This window comes from Malus domestica, chromosome 08, assembly GCF_042453785.1.
Source record: "Malus domestica chromosome 08, GDT2T_hap1".
In the NCBI taxonomy this organism is placed as follows: Eukaryota; Viridiplantae; Streptophyta; class Magnoliopsida; order Rosales; family Rosaceae; genus Malus; species Malus domestica.
The window spans coordinates 24,117,854-24,136,203 of record NC_091668.1 but is presented as its reverse complement, the minus strand read 5'-3'; the positions used below and the strand labels follow the sequence as shown (position 1 = coordinate 24,136,203).

At 39.6% G+C, this 18,350-nt stretch overlaps 1 protein-coding gene and 1 long non-coding RNA gene across 3 annotated transcripts; one reads left to right on the top strand and one right to left on the bottom strand.

Annotated features, from left to right (window-relative positions):
• Positions 1 to 9,845: 9,845 nt before the first annotated feature.
• On the top strand, positions 9,846 to 12,849 carry LOC114826594 (uncharacterized). 2 transcript variants are annotated; one of them, XR_003775548.2, is made up of 4 exons: positions 9,846 to 10,899; positions 10,973 to 11,095; positions 11,968 to 12,024; positions 12,414 to 12,849. It is a non-coding gene; the product is annotated as an uncharacterized lncRNA (long non-coding RNA). The 2 variants fall into 2 exon arrangements; XR_003775549.2 differs by having other exon boundaries at positions 9,881 to 10,899; positions 12,405 to 12,849.
• A 1,219-nt stretch (positions 12,850 to 14,068) lies between these two features.
• LOC114826301 (uncharacterized) lies at positions 14,069 to 14,608 on the bottom strand. Its single transcript, XM_029106394.2, has one exon. The coding sequence runs from the start codon at positions 14,606 to 14,608 to the stop codon at positions 14,069 to 14,071; it is 540 nt and encodes a 179-aa protein (XP_028962227.2).
• Positions 14,609 to 18,350: the final 3,742 nt, after the last annotated feature.

Sequence of the window (18,350 nt, the reverse complement as noted above, 5' to 3'; positions counted from 1 at the left end):
TGGATTTCTATTAAAGTACCCATTTAATAAAATTTATTTTTACAATTTGACCCCTATAGTTGTCCAATGTTTCCAATCCCGTCAAATGATTGAACAACGAGGAAGAACTTTGTATGTGCTTATAAAAGATTGTGCTACTCTCTATATTGCCAATTAATTTTATGGTAGATCCTCAACTTTCTTCATGGTACCAGAGCAAGTTATCCCATGTGTGAAACTAAATGATCACACGTGCTCCATGTCACCCAATTTATGTTGTCCACATGTTAGGCTTGAAGATGAATCTCATATCTAGGAGAGATTTTTCAGTGTGACCGTCACACGAGGTGATACACCACGTGTCCCTATATAAATGGTGGATTATGTGTGTCAAAAGGTTAATAACTTAAAAATTAAAATTTTACACCACTTGCATAAAAACACGTGGTGTACCATCCGTGTTCTCGTCCCAATTAAAAATGTATCCATATCTAGGAAAGAAAGGATCTTGCATGTGCTTATACGAGATTGGCCACTCTTCATATAGTTAATTAATTTTATAATGAAATCTCAACTTTCGTCAACATTATATCCTTGGAACACCAAACAACCCTTAGGCAATGACAAAATATTAGAGCTCGTCTTCCAATTTGAAACACCAAACAACCCTTTGAGGTTTGAGTTGGGACTTGAAGTGTGCATGTTTATAATGCATGACATCCTCTGCCTGTATAAGTTTTTATTTATAAGGGTTGAAAGCTTTCTACTTTCTGTGGAATTTTTCAGGTCGACTGGTCGATGGCCCACTCCAACAACACCGATATTGTCCCTACTTAACCACCTGCACATTCCTCAGGTGTGGGGCTTTATCACAAAAGGCCTCGATATTAGTTAGAGTGGGGTAATTCTATTTAAATTGCTTTGCTTTCATTCCATGTGGTTTGAAGAACCCCAAAATCCAAAACACTAGTTTCATTTAACATTTGTAAAAGCAAGAAACGATGACGTAATGAGAAAAATAAAAAAAGGTTTCAAACAATTATGTCGCTGCATGCCTCCTCCATGGATATACCCAATGTCTTAAATGCTGATAATATCGGCGATATTTCGCCGATATTATCGGTTTTTTGCTTTACCAATATTTTAATAGGTATCCAAGGAGTTTTCGTCAAAATATTGCGATATTATCGATAATATCGCGAAATTTTGGATCTGTGCAAATCGAAGAAGAACGCCGAAGCTTCTACAACTTTGGCCGACTGTAAAAGAGCACCCTAGACTCCGATCTAGGTATCAAAATGAAATAGAAGACGAGAGGAATGTTTTTATAACTTCCGTTTGCCGTGAAACGGTCGGAGGTGTTCGGAAAGTTCCTCGACACTCACGACCTTGCCGGAGCTGGGTGTGCCTTCCCCCAGGTCGATCTCCTTCTAAAACCTTGTTAAAAAAACCAGATAAAACTTAGTATATCTCGATTCTCAACCATACCACACAACATCCAAGATGAATTGAGGGCTTACCTAATCGGAGAAGGATCAAGAGAACTTGCCGGAGAGTTCCTGGGTTCCACTGTCCTAGTTGCACCAAGAGAAAGGGAGAGAAAGACGAGGTTTAGCTTGTCTATGTGAAGATCAGGGAAGAGAGAATGCTGCCGACGAATTTCTGCAGCGCGTCTGTGAAGATGAGGGAGGAAACGGTGCAAAGAGAAGCGCATTTGTGAAGATGAGGGAAGTGACGGTATGGGGAGAGAGAGAGAGAGAAAGAGAGAGACTTTAACATACCACCCAAGGTGGACGGGTAGTGGACGGGAGACTTAAACAAACAAAATCGTGGGCTCTGATGGTTGTAACTTGTAATTATGAGGTGGACAAGTGACGTGAAAGAGGTGAAATGCACCTTTAATGGTTTTAACTTTTAATAATGAAGGCCATCTATTTATATTTTTAAAAGTTTAGGATATATTATATATATATATATATAAATGTTATATAAATTATAAATTACAAATTATAAATTATTTAGATAATATTTTGTTTTTTTTTTACTAAGCAAGCAGATTATATTCGAACCCTCCCTTTGTCAACCACACACCTGGGCCTTATCCAACTCCCTACAGATGTGTTTGTGATTACATATTCAGGTTGTAATATTTATATGGTCGTTAAGATGTCTGCAGGGCTTGAAAGCTAATATTTATTATCTAGGATAAATTTCTATATTTTAAAAAAACCAAGGTGAACATATTGAACCTCATAGGAACTTTACGTGGTACTAAGTCACTCATGTATCTTACCATGCAATGTATAAGGTGTAAAATATTGTACTAATTCATTATATATAAATGATTATGGTGTGTTTAAACTTCTTTCATTAATTACTACATATTTTCTACACTCATAATGTTTGCTAGCTCACTATATAATCAACTTACATCAGTTAAATCCATCATGCAATGCATTTCCTTCAATTTTTTTGTGATAAACTAATAGATAATTGACTAAATAAACATCTTGCAAAGTTTCAATAAAAATTTCCAAGTTTTTCTTACAATTTCTGTGGTTTCCATATTATTTTTATCGATATCGATAATATCCCGATATTTCCATCGATATTTCCGTGTTTTTGTACTACCGATATTTCCGATATCATTGATATTTAATACCTTGGATATACCAAAATTTTAGTTAGGCTAAAACTGATCCAGGAATGAACCTTTAAACAAATTTCCTGCAACAGTTAATAACTTCCAACCACCACCACAACCTCTCCAAACGATCAAAGGGTTCCGAGAATATCCTCACAAGCATTTTTCCCAAACTCCTGAGGGTCTAGTGACCACCCAAGTTCCTGTGCAGATCCGCTTACGTCTACAAAGATGACTCTAAAAGAGATGGACCACAAAGATGGCTCTGAAAGAGAGACCACAAAGATGCCATGTTTGTTTGGCTCCAAAATTTGGACAAGAAAAAGTACCTTGTTGGCTCCAAAAGTTGGACCAAAAAAGGTTCCAAGTTGGCTTCAAAATAGCCAGCTAGCAAACCATGGTCAGTAAACAAGATCGTGTAAGTCTCAACGGTTTTAGATCTGAACACAATTAGGAGTGGCCCAAACACTAGGTTTACAACCACAACAATCGATAATGGGGAATTCACATGTTAAATCTTTATAAACCTTGTTCATGTTTTTGCGACGATATATAGTGTATTTTAAGGTCCTTCTTTTAATCTGTTATGGTCTATTTGTAGACTATTGTTTCAATTAAGGTTTTTTTTAGCCAAAATGGTCAAATTGGCAATTTTTCATTTTGGTTCCTGAGTTTGAAATTGATATGTGGTCTCTAAGTTTGTCCATCATCAACCATTTTGGTCATTCTGTAAAAATCCTGTTAAATAAGGACAAAAAAACAAAAATACCCTCAATTTAATAAACAATGAGTCAAAATGATTTGACAAGTACTTAATTATCTATTCTTTAAAAAAATTTAAGTATGGTTCCTCGAAAGGAGGGGGTATTGGTGCTTGGTTGGTCGCGCGTGGTCTGGTTCCCTTTCTAACCGTCTGAGACCCGTCGGCTCTGGTTCTTCACCGAGGTCCTGGATAAGGGGGTTTTCTCTACTCGATGCTAACTGGTAGTTTGGATCGGCTAAGGATAAGTGTTGGTGCTTATCAGTGTGTGGGCCTGCTGTTTTTGCTGAGAAGGTTTGGATCTGCTAGGGTTAGGCGGTCGTCTTGGGTTTTCGTTGGGAAAGAGGGATATGAGTATAGATCTAGTGATCTTTGACGAGCAATTTATGAGAGGTTATAAGGGCGACGAAGGAACTCTCGATTGCTGCGGGCTCTCTATTCTGCCATGGCGGTGGATAATGAAAAGAAATATATAAAGGAAATGGGTTCTCGATTTGGATTTAACCTGAGACTGTCTGAGAAAGAGCACTGTGCATCAGTATCAAGACGAAGGATGTCGAAGGAGCTTTATTGGGGTTCTAGTATACCATGATTGCAAAAGTGCTCACTTTTAAGGAGGTGAATGGAGAAATGTTTGTGGATTGCTTTATGTGGCTCTGGCATGGACAATAGGGGGTCTTTATCAAGGACATTGGAGAGCATAGGTTCTTGGCACGTTTTGCGAACAACGAGATCTGCAAAGAATGGTAGATGCGGACCAACTTTGGACCTTCAAAAATGATCTTGTGCTGGTGGCGGATTGTACGGAGAACGGGTGAAAAAGATAGGCTTCACTCTCATTGGGTATTTTCTGGGTCCAGCTGGATAACGTTCTTGTACTTAGAATGACTCAAGCCGTTACTGAATCCATCGGAGGTCTGCTGGGCATTGTTAGAATGGTGGACAAGTCGAGGTTTCATGACTACATTGGCAGATTCCTCTGAGAGAAAATTAGTTTCAATGTCCGTGAACCCCTCATGAGGGAGACTTTTGTGAATTTCCCCGATGATGGTAAGGTTTGGGTTGATTTCAAGTATGAATCGTTACCGAAATACTGCCTAATTTGTGGGCTTTTAGGACATCTAACAAGAGTTTGTAAAGATCTCTAGGTTACGGAAGGGAAGATGGTGAAAGCTCTCAGGATTTGGAAGAAACGTTTGCATTATGGGGTCTAGATGTAGTGACGGACTTGCGGGGGAACATGTTGGGGGCTGGCTCACGGAGCAGGGCATCTATAGGGTCAAATGGTGGGCGGAGGAGCTCAGAGCAATGAAAGGAAGAGCGGAGTAATGAATTAGATGGTGGAAGAAGATCTAGTCACTCCTCGACAACTTCAGGTATGGGAAGCCACACCCTGTTCGGGGGCCGCATATCTCAAAGTGAGAGTGAATGTACAAATAAGGTGGAAGATAAAGTCATCGATACTACTACCTCGCCGAGTAAGCCTCACTAGTCTTCGAGAAAATGTGGGTATGGAGACACTAAGCTCGCTGAAAAAATCTGCCGCCAACTGCTGGAAAATGAGGATGTTAGAAGGGCCAGATAAATGGCTTTTGATTCTAGGTTAATTGGACTAAGGAACATGCTTGTTGTTGGAGCTGAGCATGTTGTCATTCATGTACTTCCTGAGCTGGAAGAAAGGACGAATGTGGCTAGTGTGTCTTCGGAAACCGACCAAGAATTTGATTTAAACCTTGTGCTAATTACTGGAGAGGGTATTGATAGGGGGATGTTTGGTATTCAGTTGAACGGGTGAGAGGTGTTACAGATGCAGAGGGACAAGGCTATAGATAATGATCTTTTCGAATTGGCACCTATTATCGAGGTTGTGATGAATGAGCATAAAGGGAAAAAGTGATCACATCAAAAAGTGGAGTAGACCTTGCCATTTCAATGTGTGGAACCTAAAAGTAATCGGTCAAGGAATAGCTTATTCTTAAAGGCAGAAGAGACCAGTTGTGAGGGGTTTCCCAACTCCCCATGAAGCTAATCGCATGGAACTGTCAAGGTTTCGGGGTGACCTGACAGTTGACAATTTGCTGGAGTAGAATCAGCTCTACACCCCCGACATAGTGATCCTACTAGAAACAAAGAACAAAAGCAGCCACTGTGGGTATCTTAAAAGGAAATTGGGAATGAAGCATATGCACACGGTGGAACCAAGAGGCATTGGTGGCGGGTTGTGCGTGTTTTGGAGAAACGACTCACAAGTGATCTTGGTGAAGTCTGGGAACTTTGTGATTGAAGTAAGACTATGAGATGAGAATAAAAAATGTCATTGGCGCTTGTTTGCCATTTATGCCAGTATTGATGAGAAAAAGCGGAGGGAGCAATGGCAGAGTCTAAACAAACGGATAGAAAAAGACAAGGACAAAAGCCTCCTCATAAGGGACTTCAATGATATCCTTTGTAATGAAGAAAAAAAAGGCGGCAACTATAGAATGGCTTCTAGTTTGCTTGATTTCAGAGAGTTCGTGGCTCGGAATGAGCTCATAGACCTGGGCTATGAAGGTTACCCCTTTACGTGGTGGAATAACAAAGAGGTTATGCCAATACAACAACGTCTTGATCAAGGGTTAACAACTATAGGGTGGCATGATCTTTACCCCGATACCAAACTCAGGCATGTGGTGTTGGAAGGGTCCAACCATGCCCTACTTTTTCTATCCACAGAGAAGGTGAGTGAGTGGGTGGGTAGAAAATAAACTTATGATGCGCGCTGGAGTAAGATGGAGGAGTGCCGTGATCTGATGGAAGGGGATTGGAGGGATAAGTTCGGAGGTTCTCATGCCTTTCGATTTTATGAAAAAAATGAAAACCCTCAGGAGAAGCTTAAAGACGTGGTATAGAGGTAAATGCAGGAACTTTAAGAAAGTCATTGAGCATTTGAAAGAAGAGATCAGAGCAGCTTATAAATCTAGTGGGTTTGCCATGAAGGAGGTTAAACTAAAAGAGAGGGAGCTCAGGGTCGCCCATAAGAATGAAAACTCATACTGGAGAGTAAAGTCGATGACCCAATGGCTTAAAAAGGGAGACAAGAATACAAAGTTCTTCCATACGCAAACGCTGAAAATGTGCAGTTTCAACCAAATTCGGGGATTAGAAGACTCGAATAGGGTATGGCAAGAGAGTGATGCCGAGATTAGCTCTACTACAACTTATTTCTCTGAGTTATTTTAGACTAGTAGGCCTTGTCATATTGACAAGATTGAGAGCTGTTTGGAGGCCTGAGTGACATGTGAGGATAACTTTGCTTTGATGGCTCATGTGACAGATGGTGAAATTGAGAAGGCAGCTTTTCAAATCCTGCCTAAGCAAGCCCCGGGGCCTGATGGGTTCTCTTGTTGTTTTTACCAGGACCATTGGGGCACTGTAGGGAAGGACGTGCTGAAGATAGTCAAAGCATTATGGCACTCGGCTATGCTCTTACGGAAATTAAACCACACTAACTTAGTGCTCATTCCAAAGGTGAAATACCCGAATAACATGATGTAATACCGGTCTATTACGATTTGCAAAGTAATCTATAAGATCCTTGCCAAGGTACTTACAAACATATTAAAGAAGGTGATGCCAAAGGTGATTAGCAACAATCAATCTGCCTTTGTCACTAGGAAACAAATTCAAGACAACATACTTGTGGTGCATGAAATTCTGCATTCCCTGCTTCACCAAAAAAATGAGGATCAGGTAGGCATGGCAATAAAGTTGGACATGGCTAAGGCTTACAATCGCGTGGAATGAGAGTTCCTTCTATCTATGATGGTAAAAATGGGTTTTGCACCGCTATTTTGTAGATGGATTAAGGAATGCATCTTTACTGCTTCCTATAGTATTCTAGTTAATGGAACCCCGACTGGGTTCATCTTGCCGAAGAGGGAGTTGAGACAAGGAGACCCATTATCTCCATACTTATTCCTTCTCTATACCGAAGTGTTTTCCATGTTGATTGGGAATGGGTTGGAGTAGGGTGTTCTCAACAAGTTTAGGGTGACGCCTAAAGGGGTTCTGATAACACACTTTGTGGACAATTTTGTGTTGTTTGGAAATGCTATGGTGGAGGAAGCGTAAAGGGTTGTGGATGTGCTGGAGATTTATGCACTGGGATCTGACCACGAAATCAATATGTCTAAAAGTTCGATCTTCTTTGGCTCGAAGACTACAAACTGTACCAAGGAGGAAATTGAGAAAACTATAGCCATTCAATGTAAGGCGGGTTTCGAGAAGTCCTTAAGGCTGTAAGAAAATTTTGGACACTCCAAAAAAGTTGTCTTTGAGGAGGTTCGGGATAAGATTGAGAATCGCATGGTGGGTTGAGCCGAGCAGTTCCTGTCCCAAGCGGGGAAGGAAGTCCTTATTAAGGCGGTGGCCATGGCTATGCCAAACTACGCCATGAGTTGTTTTAAGTTACCCATTAGGATGTGCAGGGACATAGAAAAAGCTATGCGAAACTACTAGTGGAGAGGTAATGTGCAGCGGAAAGGCGTCCACTAGATTTCCTAGGAACGATTAATGAAGCAAAAACAGTACGGAGGCTTGGGTTTCAAAGACATTTAATGCTTCAATATGGCCTTCCCGGCCAAGATTAGATAGCGCCTGACCCATAATCCTTTGTCTCTTATGGCAACTGTTTTGAGGGACAAATACTTTCCTAGGAAATCCTTTCAGGATGCTTGTAGAGGGAAGAATATGCCATGGGATTGGAAGGGCATTTTTTAAGCACGTAAGGTGTTACAGCAGAGATTAAGGTGAAGGGTGGGTGATGGTACCAATATCAATATTAGGGAGGACCTTTGGTTCCCTAAACCTTCCGTGTTCAAAGTCAGGCCACGGGTGTGCTTACAAGGAACTTTGGCGAGTGACTTAATCGACTCGGCCTCAAAATTTTGGGATGCCAATATGATTTCGGCAGGCTTTAATCAGGATGATGTGGCTCCGATCTTAAGTATCCCCTTAAGCAGGACTGGTTGTTGTGATAGACTGGTGTGGCACCATACTGTGAACGGGGATTACTCGGTTAGGTCCGAGTATAGAGTGGACGTGAGTCTCATGGAAAATGGAGCCTTAGGGAGGAAATGACGAGGATCGTCTAGTAATAAGCAGAAGTATAACCAAGTGTGGAATCTAATTTGGAGTTTGAAGGTCCCTAACAAAATTAAGCTCTTCATTTGGTGATGCTGCAACAATGCATTGGCTGCTAGATGTAATTTGCAAATATGATACATGAGGGTTGATAATGTTTATGGGTGTGTAGTATGGTGGATGAGTCGGAAAACCATATATTTTTCCGATGCAATTTCAGTCACCTGTTTTGGTTCTGCTTTCTGCTTCAACTAAACTCCTATAACTTGGCAGGTGCTGGTTTTTTGGCAAGTTCAAAAACGTTCTGTAACAGGGTCAAGGGAAGGGATAATACTAATGAGATTATGCAGGAGTTTGCTTTTGGCTTGTAGAAACTCTAGAAAAATAGGAATGAGGTGGTATTCAACGGAGTGCACCGTCAACCCTTAGAGGTTTTGGAGGTTTGGAGGAGTAATATCTTTGATTTCAGAGATGCTATGTCCCGGGGGCCTGCAGGTGAATGTCCAAAGAGAGGGCTGACGACAATGGTTGCGACTTGTGGGGAATTTCAATGGCAGAAGCCGAAGTATGGGTTTATCAAGGTCAATACTGATGCGGCTTGGTGTAAGAACACTTTGTGCGTGGGTACAAGTTGGGTCTGTTGCAAATTTACCGATCACCTTCAGGCTATGGGAGGCTCGGGTGCCGGACTTTGTCACACTGTAGCTGCAGCTGAAGCGTGTGCGATTCGTGACGCCGTGTCGGCTTGCATTGACAATGGGTTTGATAAAATGATTATCGAATTCGATGCCAAGGTGATTATCCAGATGCTTAGGAGAGAATTGCCTTATGACTTTAGCCTTGAATGTATACTTAATGATATTGAGATTCTAGCGTGAAGGTTGACATCTGTATCATTCGTGTTCGTGTCTAGAGAGAGCAATCGTGTTGCTCACTCAGTGGCTAAGTACGTATTTAAGGAGGGTCGAGCTTTTGTCTAGGATTGTATTGGCCCAAAATTTTTGTTTAACTTTCTTGCTCAGGATGTAAACAGTTTTATTTGAATCTAATATATTTCTATCTTCGAAAAAAAAAATGATTTGACAAAAATTTAGCGTATTTTTTTGTCATTTTATTCTTATTTAATGGAGATTTTCACGAATGACCAAAATGATTGAAGGGAGACAAACTCAATGACCACTTCTATTAATTTCAAATTTCAGAAACTAAAGTGAAGAGTTATGCAAATTTCATGAATCATTTTAACTTAAAAGCCACTAATTAATTATTTAAACCACATGTCACATTGTGATTCATAGATATGAGTAAGCAGGCGAACACTATTCTATTCGAAATGCTATTACCAATAAAAAAATGGAAATACCCAAATAGTTTCTAGACTCGTTCCTCGAAATAACAGCTTCTATACTTGGTCCGACGCGAGGCTGCCGATTTTTCCATTTCTCTAGCTCCTCATTTTCTCTCCAACTTGTCCAGGAACCTCTTTGCTGTCATCATTCGCAGCCGGCGTGTCTAATCGCTGACGAAGATATTGCCATTCGCCTATTTTCCTTCATTTCTTCTTTAAATTATGTCATTTTTCTTTCTCCATTAGATTGCATTGCCAGTTTCCCAATTTGAATTTCATTTGTGATTAGTTACAAATTATGTTGCAATTTCGGTAGTAATTTTGGTTAGGAATTGTTGGTTTTTTTTTTTGGGGGGGGGGGGGAGATTTGATTGAAATAGAGCTCCAATGTTTTGGGAGTTTTGATCAGCCTTTGTTTGGGTAATAATAAGTCTAATTAGGGTTTCCGATGGGAGATTAGGTTGTGGAGGTATTGGGATCAGTCATCCAAATTGGGGGTTTTCTGGTTCAGTCAAATTATCATTATGTTATATAGGAAATTATATGACTTCCCTCTTAACCTAATGGGTTTGTTATTGGGTAATTTAAATTGGTACCTTGTTTAGAGATAATTCTAATGATGGAATTTAGGTGCAAACTCCGAGCTGGATTAGTTGACCTGGACCTTATGATCTATGCACATCATGGTTTTTATGTACACTTAAATACTTCTTGAATTTTATCTACAATTTTGTAGTTGAAGCTTCATTGTTCATGATATTATTAGAGAGATTTTGGGGAAATTCTTTTTTGGCGTATTATAAATCTCTTAAAGATGAAAGTAACATGTATTTTGAGGCAGTCCATCTTCCTAAAATTATGGTTTATAACAAAAATCCTTGTGTGTCAAACATTGAAGACTCAAAATCTAACGGTGGGCAATCATCAAGACAACATATTTACCCATTGAATTTGAAATAAAAGACGATTGCTTACGCCATCTCACCAAACACAAACTCTAGGGTTTCTAATGGCAGGCTATGGAAATGTTGTCCCATATAGATCAAGGTATTAATTTCACACAGGTTTTTTGTTTTGTGTGAATTTGTTCGGTGTAAATGTATTAATGATGATTCTTCAGGAAGGGTCTTAACCCAAGACCAGCGGCTAACATGGACGAAATCCAATTGAGGATTGATCCAATGTATGCTGACTTGGATGAAGACATCAAAGGCCTCCACAACCAAGTAGAAGATTGAGAAATGTACGCACTCCAAATTTCTTTTTACTTTTGAGTATTTTGTTTGGGCATTTGAATTCATGTTGGCGCACCTTGGAAATGTTAATATATATTGGTTTGGTCCCGTCATTGTTATGTATTGGCATTCCTGCTATGTGGAACAGATTCATGTATCTTTCTTAATGGTCTAGGACATGTCTGAATTTAAATACTTGCACTTAACCTTTTACCAAGATTTGGTTACTTTCGGTCTTTGTTGCTATTAGCTGAAGGATGTAATGTTGAGCCATATGTTTTTCATTTGGATTTTTAGTTGTAATTATTCACTTGCATTGCACTTGTTATCATGGTCATAAATTAATTGGTGCTTGCTGAATTATAGCTATGATATGGTAGATCCAATGACCTGGTTATTGATTTTTTTACTTATTACATAATTCTTCTATTCTGAGGAGGGCTTCAGTGCAGTGCATTCCTTTTCTCAATCTGGAATCTGGTCTATGGTTTCAGCAACTGGTGTTAGATTTGTGACAACCTTAAAATTATTATAGAAGTATTTATGGAACATTGTTAAAGTATCTATTGTGTATAGTGTTGTGTCCTCTTTTTTGGTTTTCAGATGATGGTTTTCATGGGGGGTGGGCTTGTAATCTACTTCTTTGCTTGGTTATAGATATCTAATTGGTTGAAGCCTATTCAATATAGGTTATGATTAAACTAAATGAGTTTTGCATAAATTCGAATGCCTTCATGTTTTGCCTCTGTACATTTGTTTGTTTCATAATTCATCTTATAGCTTAATTGTGGTGCATCATGACTTGTAAAATTGATTTCAGCAGTTCGATTGCAATAGAAATCTATGTAGAATAAAGAAATGTTCTCTTATTTTGGCGCAGGTAGCTCAAGTTATAGGTACGGAAGCAAAATTCCAGAATGAATTTCTGGATCAGCTGGTATGCTATCATACTCTAGACATTGTTGCTTGCATATTTCACTTTATTTTGAACTATAGGGGATGATGGATAAGATGGATTACTACTACAATCTACGCCGGATAGACATCATACACTGCTTAAATTGCTACATGATTTTTTAAATTAAAAAAGATGGCCGAGGAAAATGCAAAGTCACACCAAATAAAAATTTAAAAGAGAAAAACCTTTTTTTCCCCATACAAGACCCTATCTATACCTTTGAAAATCTTTAGTTAGAGGATGGATAGAAAGTTTCTGAATAATAACGAAATCTAACAGCAGTATGATGGGTGGCACGTGCACAGCTTTCTGAAACATATCTTTGTCTCTTTTGTTACAACATATGACATTGTTGAAAGGTCAAGCAGGGTTGAAGAACAATGTCAGGAGATTGAACCGAAGCATCGTCCGGAGTGGATCAAACCATGTTGTCCACGTGGTGGCTTTTGGACTACTTTTTTTCTTCGTGGTATACTTTTGGTCCAAACTGTTCAGATGAAGATCAGATACTTTGGATACTTCATGCCTTACAAACATCTGTGTTTTAAGGCTAAAAGAGGTTTCATCGACAACACAAATACTTGTTTCATTGTAAAGCTATCGTCATGTTCATGTTCACTAAACAAGTTGAACATCTTAACAATCTTGGTTCGAGTTTCTCAAAGGATTGTGCTTATAGCGTCATTGTACAACAACCCCACTAATCATGTAAGCAGTATGTGACAATGTTTTCTTATCTTGGTTTCTTTATACCATATTTAACTTTTGTGTGGAGAATGAAACGATGCGATTCTACTCGTCAAATGCTTGTTACAGATATATATGGTTACAACATGGTGAAATCTTTTGCTTGTTTATTGGTAAATATTTGTCTGATTCAGCCAGCTAGCATTGGCAAACATTTGAATTTCTCTGCAAACTCTCAATGTCTTGTTTTAGCTTGCTTGTTCTTACTTGTTCAAGGACATTTCTTGCCCAGTCTGCAAAGAAGGTTTCATTGCGACCGACTTTCCCATCTTTGTAAAACAGAAAGCATTCCAGTTCTTTTTTGGGGTCCGGGCATTCTTTTTCGGCATAGGGATCCCACCAAGCACCCCGGTGCTTCATACCAGACAGGTCGGCCATCCAGTGATGAGCATACTGACCTACCCCTGCAAGCTCCAGCCATCATTTGGGGAAGAACTCCATTACGCTACTGTTTCTATCCATGAAGAGCATGTTTGTTAGTTACGCTACATGTGGGGATGCAAGGATATCTGTGCTTGTCATCAGTTTAACCTGTTCAAGAACACTAAGTTTGGTACGTTAAGCCACTAAGTTTGACTAGGAAGTGCGTCGGATTGGACATGGGCATATGTTGCTCTCTTAACATGTCATGCACTTACACACGACTGATTGACGCTAACACTCTTCTAACTTGAAATATAGAATTCTCACTTATAACACAGTATATGTAATTACAATGCCTTTTAGTCAAACCTAATCTTGAAAAAGCTGTCATCTATCTCATCTAAGTTCACCTAATTCTTGCCAACGCAACACACGTTTAACCCTAGAACTTCGGCTCTTCAGAATAAAGAAATGAAAAAAGAAAAAAAAGTAAGCAAACCTGATCACAGAAGTTTAGATCTTCAGACTGAACCACCTCTAACGTACACCCATCCACCATCGCACACTCCCTTGAGAACACATTAATCACAGCCGTCGGATTCTTGAACGATCTTAATCCATTCCTCATTAGCAATGTCAACGTTATGCTTGGCTCCCCTCTCAAAGTGACCTCTCTGCCTCTGCCATTCGGGTTTATGCCACAAAACTGTCTTACTTTACATCTCAACAAGTCAGACACTTGAAGCTTCTTCTGCTTCCCCATTTTCCCAACATTATGCCTCATCACCATCGCCTTCTCGAAGCAATAAGGCCTTTCATCTTTCTCGAATTCTTCGACCGGAACTTGCCTGAAATTCGCTTGCATCACATTCTGAATCCACAGCCCCATTTTCTCTCTAACTCTAAGCTCTCCCTAATGGAAAAGCACTAACCTTGCCTGCTTTGCGCATCGATTTTTGATAGACCAACCGACAAAAGGCATCATGGCCGTTAACTCGTGCCACAAGTTTCCGTAGTCATAGAATGTGTCGGACATGAACGCGAGACCCTTCAAGAATGTGGTGGAGTTTGGTAGGCCTTCAGGATATGCCAAGGCATATGAGTTTCTGGTGCCGTCGCTTATGTCATTCCCTTTAATGCACAATAGCTTTTCGTCGGACGCCTTCGAAGGGAAATAAAGGTATTCAGATTCATTTTCTTCATATGTGTCGTTCAAGGAGCTCATAAACCAAGTGTTTCCCTTCATTGCAGTGTTGGCAAACCTTGTGTCTTTGAGAGGAAGAAATGTAACCGAGTTTTGGAGTTTCAAGGCGGGAGAGAAGGAAGGAGAGGGTTGTGCAAGATATAGGATAAGAATCAGAAAGAGTGAAAAAAGGCAAATGGCGATGAGAACAGTTGAGTGAGAAAAGCTCTTCTTTTTGTTTAATAGCTTGGCCTTGCTTTCCACTTCCATGGTTTCTTTTCTTGTGTTCAAAGTGAATGACCAGAAATGGGCACATTTAGAGGAGTTAAATAACAATTGGATCTCGAGATTGAGATTTGAGATTGATTTATATTTAAATAGAAAGACAAGCAACAAATGATTGCCATTATATTATTTGGGGCCAATGGTGGAGATGCATACAATCATGTGGTTGTACTTAATGGTTGAGTCAAAGAACTGCCCGAAACTTCTTGTGAGTTGATAAATTGTTTCAGGCTTAACATGGTTAACCACTAACATTAATTAGATTGTTGAAATTGTTCCAACTTATACTAGTTGGGTTTATCACAAAAGGTTTTGATGATGTTAGTGGTAGAATCGCCTATGTATTAATTATATATTTTGACATATGGCTGATGTGGGATCCTATTCTCCAACACGCTCCTCATAAATAACCTCACATGGGGTTATAAGGGAAACTGATTCCCACAAAGGAACTGGTCAAGTTATTATATCGAATCTAACACCAATCTTTTTGAGAGCTTAGTCTGTTGGTATTTTCAATCACTAGAGCCAACGCTAATATTTTCGAAAGCCTCATTCAATACCTTAAGTTGGAGCTAGCACATCTTTATGAAAGCCCAACTTAAGGAAGCAGATTCAAGATAAATAAGTCTGGCCAGAACATGTTGAGAGAATAACCTACTATAATATCACTTTTTTAGGCCCATCATGGTCCACCACCAACATCATTGATATTGTCTTACTTGATTAACTATTACTAGTGTTGGATTCTATCACCAAATGTCTTGGTGATAATAGGGGTGGAATCTCCCATTTATTAACGGTATATTATTTTATCCTCCAACAGTGAGTCTACAAATGAAGATTTCAAAGCAATAATTATGACCTATAAAATGCTTACCCACCTTGATGTTTCTAGTTTATTGACTGAAAAAAACTCAAAGGCACCAATAAAAAGATCTCTTTCTCCTTTCTCTATCCAAAAGCTCTATCTCAACAAAACCCTAACCGACTACCTCCATCATCGTGGGCCTCGGGCTGTGGTTGGTGGCCCGTGGCAACTTCTCCCTTTTCTTTTCCTAGCCCTTCCTCCCTTTTCTTCTCCTAGCCCTTCCTCCCTTTTTATTTCCCCCTCTTCTCCATCCCAACCTTTTTTCCCTTCGCCATACACGACATCTTCCCCCCTAACCTCATGCCGACCACTCATTCCCAGCCTTCACCTACCTCATCTCCCATCCTTTGCTTATCTCCCACCATTTTATGAGTAGCTTCCATGAATTTATGCCTTATACCCTGATATGGGCCATGCCTTTTCAAGATTTATTTATTTATTTGGAGCTCATTTATCTTGGTGTGGGGTTGGATTCGTGTTGTAGATGGGTTGAATACACATTCGCCAACTCGTTCCCATGGTGGTGTCACCTTCCTTGTCTGGTTCTTATGGCTGCACTGACATATGCACTCAGATCTGACAACTCGGTACGGCTCGGCTTATGGGTCTCGGACTTGGCAGCTTCGCTGCCTGTTACAGCTAACTCTTATGGTGTTCGATGTGGATACCGGTACCTCACTGTCCGGTGAACAATTGGGTGGCCTTGGCTTGAGTGCCTCGTCCTCCACTATGAAGAGTTGACCAATGAATCCTTTATCAAAGTAGTGTAGTTATGTTTCACTTGCCTTACGTGCACTGTGGTGGCACTATTGTTTTAGCTACATTAGTCTTCACCTTTGTGCGATGCGTTATGTAGTCTCGTCTGTCAACGATCACTTGATGTGGTCTTGTTCTATATGTGGCCTTACTATTCAACGATGACCATTATGGCTGCCCATATTTCTCTGTTGCGTCTATTGTTTATTGTGACAAAGCTGTACTTGTGGTACTTGTGTGCTTGGCGATTATGTGTTTGTGCTTGTGGTAGTTTGCTAGGGGTTTACTCTTATTTGTCAGTTTGTGCAAATTCACTCCAGATCAATTTATTGGTCACTGGAGCTATGTACCCAATGGCACCCTTGTAATTGTTTGTGTTGATTAATGAAATACCACGCTATAGTTTCTTGTTAAAAAAAAAAGTTCATTGATTGATCGATGTTTTAACTACATTGGACAATATGGACATAGGTTCAAACTCTTTCAGTTATATTTGCCGGTTATAGTGATACAAGGCTAAAATATGTGCTTGAGGGTTGCCCTCAATTACAAAATGCTTAAAATACGGGACAACTTGGTGATTGCTTACAACATTGCGCTTTGGTTTGCATTATCAATTTGCATCATTTTGTGCTTGGCTTACTGTTCGGGGCTGGATCTTGGATTTGGTCCCTCGTATAGCTCCCCGGGGCTGTTGCTCTTTCTTGTCTATCGGGCAAGGTTTGCTACATGGTGTGCTGCAATACGAGTTTATCGTTAGTTTGAAAGGTGCCCTTGTAAGGCTTTTATTTAGGCCTTAAGGCACAATTAAAGCTAACATAGATTTGAGTGTGCCATTGTTATCTTTGTATAACAGATTATTGTACAAGTGTAAATTAAGTTGATTACTTACGACACAAGTTACTTAGACTTCTTGTTTATCAATGGATTGTCATAATAGGTTAAGTCTGTATAAGGTTCTTTTCTTGCCTTATAAACAAGGACTTTTACTTGTGATATTGTATGTCCAAAATGAAGGGAGCTCAAAGCCCTTCCAACCATTTCTTCAATCAAAGTTTGCTTTAATGAAAACAAGTTTTTTTACTTATCCAGATTTGATTACAAATGAGACTTTTGAGTGGAGACATAGTAAAAAAAATGATTTGAAACATGAAGGAAAATGCATTAAACAACATATCTACTATATGTAAGTACAAACAAAAGAGACTCGAGCAAGACTTAACCTTGTCGGGCAAGGTTCAACTTCTTGCAACCACTTCTCTTTGTGTTTTACAAAGGCTGTAGTCTTTGGGGAATGAAAAGTAAATAGGTTTTACTAGAGGGAATCAATACTACAACACCAGGAGAAGGTAGCAGAGCTTCAAAACTTGACAAAAGAGGGCTTTCTATGGGGATTCTACAACTAAAGGGGAAATCTGGACAAAATGCAACTTTTTGGGTACGAACTTGTCTGAGAGCAAAGTTTCGATGTCTTTTGATTGATTGGTTGAGTGTCCTTATCTTTGGTGTCTTTCTCTGCTTTTATAGACAATTTGGCTCAACTGTCCAAGCTTTGCCTTTAGTTAATGGCTTTCAGAGGGCATTGAATCATAACTTATTTATTCACTCATGCCCTTGAAAAGTGCTTTTTGTTGATGATGAGGTGCCATTTGTTGCCCATCACTTCAAACATAGGCATGCGGTGGCTTTTGCCTTGCTGAAATGGCTTCCAATCCCTCTCGGGCCTATCAACTTGTCCGAGCCCATTCTCCTATTTGCCTTTGTATTTTTGGGCCTCCATCGTTACAAAGACTAGTGTCAAATATAAGCCCAAACTCATACTTTACGAGCAGTGCTCATATACTGTACAGATCGGCATAACCCGCTGTACACTTCTAATTCTAAGAAAAAAAATGTTGGAGCGAAATTAGGGCTATGAATAACTTGCATGAAGAATAGTTTTTCATCTGAGCAATAGAATTTTATGCTTTTGGCAACATATTAAGGCTGGTCCAGAAGAAAAGCCTCACTGTACATCAATTACTTAAATTGATGTAGAAGTCACCATGTAGATCGGATAATGGTGATTTTTTAATATGTTATAGAAGAGATGATAAGCGA